The sequence below is a fragment of the Mus pahari genome, chromosome 9 (assembly GCF_900095145.1).
Source record: "Mus pahari chromosome 9, PAHARI_EIJ_v1.1, whole genome shotgun sequence".
NCBI classification, from domain to species: domain Eukaryota; kingdom Metazoa; phylum Chordata; class Mammalia; order Rodentia; family Muridae; genus Mus; species Mus pahari.
This window is the reverse complement of record NC_034598.1, coordinates 23,931,133-23,940,895: the sequence shown is the minus strand read 5'-3', so window position 1 is coordinate 23,940,895 and position 9,763 is coordinate 23,931,133. Positions and strand designations below refer to the sequence as shown.

The 9,763-nt window shown below is 39.6% G+C and overlaps 2 protein-coding genes and 1 non-coding gene across 3 annotated transcripts in view; all 3 read right to left on the bottom strand.

The window, feature by feature from the left end:
• Window positions 1–2,476, bottom strand: part of Ccdc138 (coiled-coil domain containing 138) — a 96,472-nt gene extending 93,996 nt beyond the window's left edge. The window contains exons 1-3 of the mRNA XM_021205204.2: window positions 2,368–2,476; window positions 1,193–1,237; window positions 981–1,038 (exon numbers count right to left, since the gene is read on the bottom strand). Of these exons, the coding sequence (XP_021060863.1) occupies window positions 981–1,038; window positions 1,193–1,237; window positions 2,368–2,460 (196 nt within the window). The 5' untranslated portion in view covers window positions 2,461–2,476. The remainder of the gene's footprint in view (window positions 1–980; window positions 1,039–1,192; window positions 1,238–2,367) is intronic.
• Window positions 2,477–5,090: 2,614 nt separating this feature from the next.
• LOC110326481 (E3 SUMO-protein ligase RanBP2) overlaps window positions 5,091–9,763 on the bottom strand; it is a 47,007-nt gene continuing 42,334 nt past the window's right edge. Inside the window, exons 26-29 of the mRNA XM_021204962.2 lie at window positions 9,368–9,513; window positions 7,329–7,602; window positions 6,877–7,211; window positions 5,091–6,340 (exon numbers count right to left, since the gene is read on the bottom strand). Of these exons, the coding sequence (XP_021060621.1) occupies window positions 6,035–6,340; window positions 6,877–7,211; window positions 7,329–7,602; window positions 9,368–9,513 (1,061 nt within the window). The 3' untranslated portion in view covers window positions 5,091–6,034. The remainder of the gene's footprint in view (window positions 6,341–6,876; window positions 7,212–7,328; window positions 7,603–9,367; window positions 9,514–9,763) is intronic.
• LOC115064710 lies at window positions 9,143–9,263 on the bottom strand. The gene has a single exon (XR_003844542.1). It is a non-coding gene; the product is annotated as a small nucleolar RNA SNORA32 (small nucleolar RNA).

Sequence of the window (9,763 nt, the reverse complement as noted above, 5' to 3'; positions counted from 1 at the left end):
TACCCAAGGAGCTGAAGGGGGCTGCAACCCTGTAGGTGGAACAACAATATGAACTAACCAGTACCCCCAGAGCTCGTGTCTCTAGCTGCTTATGTAGTCGGCCATCATTGGGAACTTTATATGACCCAGCACAGGGGAAGGCCAGGGCCAAGAAGTGGGAGTGGGTAGGGAGGGGAGCAGGGGTGGGGGGAGGGTATAAGGAACTTTCGGGATAGCATTTGAAATGTAAATAAAGAAAATATCTAATAAAAAAAATGGGAAAAAATGTTTCAGCTTATCAAAAAACATTACAACCTACAGTAAAATTATGTTTCCCAAGTACATTTACTTGATAAATTTTTCCTTTATTTTTGATTCTGGTACATTCTTGTTTTGTTTTGTTTTGTTTTTTCAAGACAGGGTTTCTCTCTATAGCCCTAGCTGTCCTGGAACTTGCTCTGTAGACCAGGCTGGCCTCGAACTCAGAAATCCCCCTGCCTCTGCCTCCCGAGTGCTGGGATTAGAGGTGTGCGCCACCACTGCCAGGCTGGTACATTCTTTCTTGCCTAAATAATACTTACTAGTATTTTTCACGCAGTATATTCTGTACAATTATTTTTTTAACATTTTCAAAAGCAAACATACCAGCTGGGTACATGGTTTAGTGACTGAGTACTTGCTCAGCACTGATCAACTTACTTAGAATTGATTAATAGTCTAGATTCGACTCCCAGTACCACAAAAGTAAAAGGCATGCATATTATAAATTACATCTCTCTCTCTCTCACACACACACACATCCCAAAAACCCTCATTAAATTTAATTTTAGAAGACACCTCACACATTCAACTCTAAATTCACAATTAGGTGATTACCGGAATGAACATTTTTTTAAATGAAAAATGAGTAACAATAAGCCTAGGTTTAAACATTTCTATAAATCTCTCTCAAGTTAAATTTGTTAAAATACTCAAATATACATAATTTTCTTTTGGCTTACCTGGGGAGGTCAGAAGTCTTCTTTTATATTTAGTCTGGTCAAAATCTGAAAGTTCATGCTAGGTGAGGGGAAAGGTACACTTTAAGTTAAACACTGAGACATACTCTCTTAAAAATGCTTTTCCATAATTACAAAGGTTAGCATGGGCAAACCTAGGGGCCCCACTCAACCCAAGATCATCATCACTAATTAAACAAACAAACAGCATGTACCTGTTGATCCATCAGAGCAGCCCACACACTAGTCATGTCGTTTTCCTGCCAAGAATACAAAACCAAAATCGAATCAGAAGCTACCCATTAGACAAACTCAAACTGAGAGACATTCTAATACACACATCTTCGACCTTGTGCAAGCACTAATGTTATAAGAAACAAGGTGTGGACATCTGTTGTAGATTAAAGGCAACAACAATCAAGTGTAATGTTCAGACCCCAGGTAGGATCTGCACCAGGGTACGCTTTCTACAAAAGTTTATAATTGTGGTAATCTGTGTGCAAACTATACGTTATCCTGTTTATTGTCAAAATACTAAATTTCTTGGAAAATATCAATAAGGCTTTAAAAGAGAATGTGTTTCACAGGAAAAGCAAACTAGAGGAGTATGTGTTGGAGTCTCAATTAAGGTTATGTGAGGATAAAATGAATTTGTGTCATAGTCACGGGAACATTGAGAAATATTGCTATTTCTCAAGAAGGGGTTTTGGGAAGCCAGCAAATATGGGAAGGAACAGAGGAATGCCTGCGACCTTCCTCAACTTCTGGAGAAGTCAGGGTAAATGATGTTCCCATACCTCAGATGATTTTATTTGAAGACTACATTGTTATGCTTTATATAACCTTGACCATGATGGGCTGTCAAGCAGGCTTCTCAGCTTAACTGTCAACACCTAACTCTGTTATCAAAGGAAGATGATGATTAAAATAAATAAACGAACGAATCCCGTCGTGCATACTGAGGTATGCAATTGGTTTCCCGCTTCTGTTCTTCTGTTCTTCCAGGATTCATGGAAGATGTGATCTGGCCAACCTCTCACAGGATGTTAGCCAACGACCTCAGTGGGGACCCGCCTCAAAAATGGCAAGACTCTCCTGGTGAATGGCCCCCTCAAGGGAGGACTACAAGAATGCACATCGCCACAACTTTTCTCTAAGTTTGCAATTACTTCAGAGTAAGATACTTTCCTGAGGGAACTACAGAGTCTTCCGTGCCTGCTGCACTCCGGTCACCGCCCGCGTTGGCTACCAGGACCAAAGCCACGCCCCGTCCGTCTAGGCGGTTTTCCCCGAGGGCGGGCGCTCTCTCGTGAGCCGCCCCGAGGAAGGCAGGGCTAGCGACCTCCCGCAGCTGCCCAGCAGAGCCCACCGCGGCTTCCACCCATCTCACCTCCACGGAGCACCTTCCCGCCAGGCCGTAGCGGCTTTTGAGACGCTCCACTACCATATCCTGCCCCGGTGGCTTGACCACCCTGCGCTCCATGGTAGGTCGCTGACTGCGGTCGCCCGGGAAACCGTGCTCACAGCCACGTCAGGGCGGGCAGTACGTCACGACGCCTGGCTCCGCCCCCGGAGACGCCGGAAGCCGATACCAGGATACACTAAGACCCAGTTCCCTGCTGCCCCTTATAGTTTCTCAGCTCCAAGTCTTTTACCCGCCATAAATGTGAAGCATGAAAAAGGTGAGTTCTGCCGAGCGGTGGTGGCGCACACCTTTAATCCCAGCCCTCGGGATGCAGAGGCAGGCGGATTTCTGAGTTCGAGGCCAGCCTGGACTACAGAGTTCCAGGACAGCCAGGGCTAAACAGAGAAACCCTGTCTCGAAAAACCAAAAAAAAAAAAAAAAAAAAGAAAGAAAAAAGGGGGAGTTCCATCTTCCCGTGAGAGCACTAGCTTGGTCAGCAGGAAGGCAAATAACTTCTGCACACCAGAGAGCTCCCCAGGGCTGGAGGCCACAGGGGCTACAGGGTAAAATTTACTATGCACTACATAGAATTCGACTAAACAGGGACTCTTCATCAAATGTGATTTACAATCAGAAAAATCAGGACACGTCTGAGGGCTAAGCGCATTAACTGCAGATTATACTCCTTTGTCTGTTTCCATAGGTGGTACAAAAATAATCGCATATAGGCAGGGAAGGTGGAGGCAGAAGGCCAGCCTAGGCTACAGGGTTATAAGCAGTTGGGACAATTAACTGCCTTATCTACAGGGAGATGCCTCATAAACTGAAAAAACTCACAAAACCTCTTTCCCAGCTATACAACAGCACACCGTACTTGCTGTATTCAACCTTATCACACAAGCTCCTACCTGTTCTGTTTTTCTTTGAGATACACTGAGAAATGGTAGACATGTGTTGTAGCAGCCCCTAAATTCTCTGGATAACTTTTAACTTACAGAACCTTAAGCAATAGACAGAAAACTATCAAAAAATTGCTTAAAGAATACTTTGCCAGCTAGAGGGATGGCTCGGTGATTAAGAGCACAGACTGCTCTTCCAGAGGTCCCGAGTTCAATTCCCAGCAACCACATGGTGGCTCACAACCATCTGTAATGGGATCTGATGCCTTCTTTCTGGTTTATCTGAAGACAGCTACAGTGTACTCATATACATAAAAATCTTTTTTTTTTAAATACTTTTTGCTAAAAACTACCATCTAAACTGGGTAATTGTTTAATTGGTTCTTTGGGGGTAGATTTTAATGAGCATAAAACCTATCAATGTGAGTTTATACTATCATCAGTGAATAAACAACAGATCACGTTGTTCTTAAATATCAAGCATCGTATAAAAGGCCACAAGCTTCTTTTTAAACTTCTTTGTTCTGGATAGCTCAGACATTAAGAACATTGTCTACTCTTCCCAGGGGAGCTGAGTTCCATTCCCAGCACCCAAATGGTGGCGCACAACCTTTGGTAACTCATCAAGTTGTAAATATCTCTACTGTAAATAAATAGCAATAGTTAGTTTAACATGCCATTTTGTTACGTTTTTGAAAGATCTTTTCGGCTGGAAAGATGGGCTCAGAGGTTAAGAGCATTGACTGCTCTTCTGGAGGTCCTAAGTTCAATTCCCATCAACCACATGGTGGCTCATAACCATCTATAATGCGATTTGGTGCCCTCTTCTGGCCTGCAGAGATACATGCAGCCAGAATGCTGTATACATAATAAATCTTTTTTTAAAAAATGTCTTTAATAACCTTAATGGTTTGAAATAATGTCTCTTAAAAAGCATTTGCAACCATGCCACATGCCTGTAACCACAGTAGAGATCAAGAATTCAAGTCCAACCTCAGCTCCAAGTTCAAGGCAATCTAGGGGTACAAAAAAATTAAAAATTTTTAAAAATTCCATTCCCTTAAAAATATGGCATTAGCTTCTCAACTGAAAGGCTTTAATACTTTTATATGAATTTATATTACACAGATTTCCAAAAAAGCCACTAAATGGACCTGGTTCTTTTTACAAGGCCAAATTGAAGGAGGTTTATTTCATGTACCTGGTTGCAGAATTAAGTATTTTTTAGCAGTGTTTGCTATTGTATAAATTCATTAAGTAAGCTATAACCTGCCTTACCTAATCTAATGACTGGACACAAGAAAACAGAAATGACTCAATACTTACATTTGGATTATAATTTTATGGTCTAACTAGATTCCTTTTAGTTCTTATATTGAGTAAGCACATAAGAACATCCCCTTCTGTTTGCCTAACTTAACACAATCCATATCCAAGTACATTTTCAGTGTTTATCAAACTCTTGATGTTGAAGTTCAAGCTCAAAGAGCTGGCCTTTAGCTCATCTCATTTTGCCAGAGTAGAGTCAAGCTCAATGGGGTCTTCTTTCCCTGCTGATTCCACCAGGCCCGTTCCCGTGGCTGTGGTTTCAGTGGATAGTAGGTAGAGACAGTGGGAATCTCCTTCATCCATTCATGTGCGTCACTAGATAAATGGACGAGGCATTTGGCTACCTTAAGAGATTCATAGTTACTCCCGCCATTTATCTGTGCTTCATTGAATGTCTTCACTTTGACACTCAAGAGCAATGGGCAGAAATCACATCTAGTTACAGAAGGAACAGACAACTTAGATGCACAAGTAATCAAATGTTTTAAATGTCATGGCTGTTATCAATTATCACTTTATTTCTGCTACAAAATTCACCAGAAAAAAGGTACTGCAACAATCTAATATAAAGCAAATCTTTAACCAAAGAACATGGTATAGATCTTTTAAAAATATTGATACTTTATCACAAGAACTAGAGAAAAATTCAATTCTATCATCAGGTCCAAGCTGAAGTTTCTGAGGTAGTAGAGACAGGTAACAGAAAGGTGAATGAAAGAAGGAAGAAAGAAAGACAAGAAAGAAGGATGGGGAGGGGAAAGGAGAGAAGGCTAGCTAAGGAAATGATCAACTTATTTAAAATGTAAAAATTAATGTCTTCAAAAGAGCACATATCAAGAAAAGACAGTATCCTACTTAAAAGTTAATTTTTAACTACACAGGAGCATAAAAATGACAGAAGAGCACTTTGGTTAACTCCTATCTTCTGTGGCTCTATCCATAAGTCAGTCTATACATAAATGAGCACAGGAATAGCTAAGATATATGTGTGTATATATATACATATGTTTCAAATCTAAAATAAAATTATCTGCATTATGGTCCCCTTATTCAATAATAAGTACCATGCAGGAAGTCCAGATATCTTAACAGGAATTAAAATAAGTTGCATATATCATATTACTTCAATAGTCCGGGAAATTCTATTGCTTTTAACAGAATTTGTATTAGCCATTCTAATACAGATATGTCAGGAGTACATAAAAATAAGTACACCTGAAATACACCAGTGTTTAAACTTTTATTTCACACCATGCAAGATCAATTATTACACACTAAAAAGTGACAACAGCTATAAGCTACAATATTACATTTATACATCAGAAACATGTTTTCAAAAGGTGAACATAATTACTATACTGTCTGTAACAATTAAGCATCAATTCAACTGCTTATATAGATAAAACTCACTGTGAAAAATTATTTTATAGCTGTCCACATTCTGTGATACAAATTCTTCTACTAACAGACCCTTTAGGAGAACCAAATGATTCAATCTTTCTCACAGTATCCATGCCATCCTTAACAAACCCAAAGACTACATGCTTAAAGTCCAAATGTTCTGCTTTCTTCAGTGTTATAAAAAATTGAGAGCTGTTGGTATTCTGGCCGCAATTGGCCATGGATAGTAAGCCAGGACCAGTGTGTTTCAAATCAAAGTTTTCATCATCAAATTTAACTCCATAAATGGACTGACCGCCTGTTCCATTGTATTTGGTAATATCTCCCCCCTGAAAACAAACAAAAAAAACACTTTCTGTTAATACTGGCTAAACATTAAAACACACAGAAATCAGCATGATAGGGTAAATCACGAATCCTCTATTTCTTTAAGAATACATTTTGACAGCTAGGCAGTGGTGGTGCATGCCTTTAATCCTAACACCCAGAAGGCAGAGAAAGGTAGATCTCTGTTAAGTTTGAAGCTAGCCTGGTCTACAGAGTGATCTTCAGGACAGCCAGGAGTATACAATATAGAGAAACCCTGTCTCAAAAGAAAGTTTAAAAAAAAAATTGAAAACTAAGAAATTTTTGTTTTGGGTGGGGAGGTCTGGTCTGGGGGTCCCTCCTGTCTCTAGCAGGTACAAAGCATTAGAAATCTGGAGCCCTTCAGACTGAGTGTTTGAAAAGGAGTATAGTGTCCAGGTACAGTGTGGGAAAACTGAAAATTCCCAAAATGAATGAGGATGAGGGGAAGAAGAAATACCTTCCCAAGATGGTGTAGTTTTAGCAGATATAACCATGATATATGTATAGTGACACTTACTTGGCAAATAAAATCTGGAACTACTCGGTGAAAAATGGAGTTCTTAAAACCAAAGCCCTTCTCTCCAGTGCATAATGCTCTGAAGTTCTCAGCAGTTTGAGGAACGATATTTGAAAATAATTCCATGATTATCCGTCCTAGAGGTTCACCATCCGCACAAACATCGAAGAACACCACAGGATTGGTTTCCTTTGATAATTCTGCTGCAAGGGATGTTTGTCCATTCTGGAGTTTCATTATATTTTGTTGACATTCTTCAAATTTCTTCTTAAAACTCTCAGTCATTTCCTTTGTCTTAAATCTCACTGCAAGCTGTTCTACTTTTGCTTCTCCATCTATTATAAGGGGCAGAGGTGGGAAGACCTTAATATTAAACTTCCTTAGAAAGCATGTGTATGTTATAGATTTCAGAAGTCAATAAAATTAAAAGGCATTTGAAGGTAGAAACTCACCTGCATAATCTGAGGCAGTCCACACTAAGGCATTGTTAGAAACATTTAACGGTTTTAATTCCATGGCTTTGGTAATAACATGGTTGGCACACACTTTAAAAACCTGGTCTCTTCTCATTAGGATCCGATAATAATTCTTTATTGTATGCCAGAGAATCTTTATATCTCCAATACCTCTCTCCTTCCACTGACTGACATCTCTATCCCATCTATAAAGTTTGGCTCTCTCTTTGAACAAAACTTCTTCATCTTCCTCTCCAGATTTCACTTCTACCTATGACGAGATGAGAATAATTTATATAAACAGCTAGTCATAACAAATCCATTAACCAGTACCAACAGGTTTTACTCTATCATGGTATCTAATTAATACCAAATACTAATAATATATCTGATTTGGTTAAACAATAAAGATGTAATTTATCATTAAACATTTTATGTATCTCTGTGAAAAGTTTCAAAAATGCTGGCTCTTGCCAAGCATGGCAGTACACCAATAATCCCAACATTTGGAGTGTGGAAGCAAGAGGGTCAGTTCAAGGTCAGCCTGGGCTATATAGACCAGAAGGAATGTGGGGTTTTTTTTGCATGGATGCACAGTAGTAATCCCAGCACTCCAGAGCCTGGGAAGCCAGAAGATTAACACAGTTTTAAGGCCAGTCTGGGCTAGTACTATGTAACAGTATGTTGTCTCAAAAACTAACGTCCCACCAAAAAGTGTTCTGTTTTTATAACTTTATATATATGGCTGTTTTGCCTGCCTTTGTATCTAGGCAATGAATTCCTCCATTGCCCCTGATGTCAAAAGAGGGTATAAGATCCCCTGGAAGCGGCAGGGGATGTGTTACAGGCAGTTGTTAGCTACCATGTGGGTACTAGGAATTAGCCTCTGAGCTATCTCTCCAACCCTTTCTATTTTTTAAAAGATGTACTCATTTTCAATTTTATGTATGTGAGTCTATATGTATGTGCATATGAATGCAGATGACTACAGAAGCCAAAGGCATTGATCTCCCTGTTACAGGCAGCTGTGAGCTGGCTGACGTGCATGCTGGGAACCAACAAGAACAGTACAAAATCACCTCTGAGCAGATCTCTCCAGACACAGCAGTGCTGATTCTTGTACTGTGACAGTAACTGAGACTGAAAATGGACATGATAATTTTCTAAAAAAAAAACAATCTTCTCCATTTCGTCCCTAAAATTATTTTATTAAGTCAAACATGATCTCTTAATGACATGACAAAAATGCCTATGGCTGAGCAAGATGGCCAATGAGTAAACATGCTTGCTAGCTACCCAATCTAAAAAACCTAAGGTCAAGGCCTGGAAAGCTATCCTCTGGCCTCCATATAACACCATGGTATGTGCATACCTGTTTGTGTTCTCTCATACTTTCTGTGGTATGTGCATACCCACTTCTTTCCTTCTTCTCACCCCACTCTCTAGACACAAGAACTCGGGAAAAGTTGAGTGGGCACTGAGTAGTAAGGTGCTTGCTAACATGAGCAAGGCCCTGAATTCTGTCTTCAGCACTACATTTAAAAATAACTCAAAACATTTCCTACGTCAAGGGTGGAAATCTGGGTTGCTGATATGGTTCAGCAGTTAGTAGCACTGGCTGCTCTTCCAGAGGACTTGAGTTCAATTCTCAGCACGCACAGGCAACTCATAACCATCTATAACTCCATCTGTATGTACCTCCAGTCCAAAGGGAAATGACACCCTCAGGGGATATGACCGTAGGCACACACATGGTACACAGACATGCATGTAGGCAAAAGACTCATACACATAAAATAATTTTTTTCAACAAATGTTCCCAATAGGTTAATGCTAGTCAAGTAGCATATGAAAAACCTCATGGGAATTTTTCTTTATGGTCATGTCCACAGCAAATGAGAAACTGCATTCTAAAAGCCTTGGTAATGACCATTATAAAAATAAATGACCATGACATTACATTTTTTAAAAAAATGGATTCAGGGCGTTATTTTTACATATCATCACTAGTAAAGTGTTTACTTCCTGGCACTTACCTCTGGTAAGGAGACTATCGGTTCAAAGTGGATGTCCTCATTATGAACTACATCTTCATCACTGCCGTCTTCATCCTCACCACCTTTATTTGTTGACTGTGTTCCAAACACAGCTGCTCCAGTATTTGCCCACTGGAAATTTTTATCTGATAAATAAATTAGGCAACTTAAACAGTGAACTCTTAAATTTTTATAAAAAAGAATTTTCCCATTTTTAGATTACTTTTCAATGATGAAATCGGTAAATGTAATTTTCAACAATGTCATAAAAACATCTATTTGAGATGTTCAAAATGTATTAAGATCTAAGCAGGAGGGCTGGTGAGATGGCTCAGTGGGTAAGAGCACCCGACTGCTCTTCCGAAGGTCCAGAGTTCAAATCCCAGCAACCACATG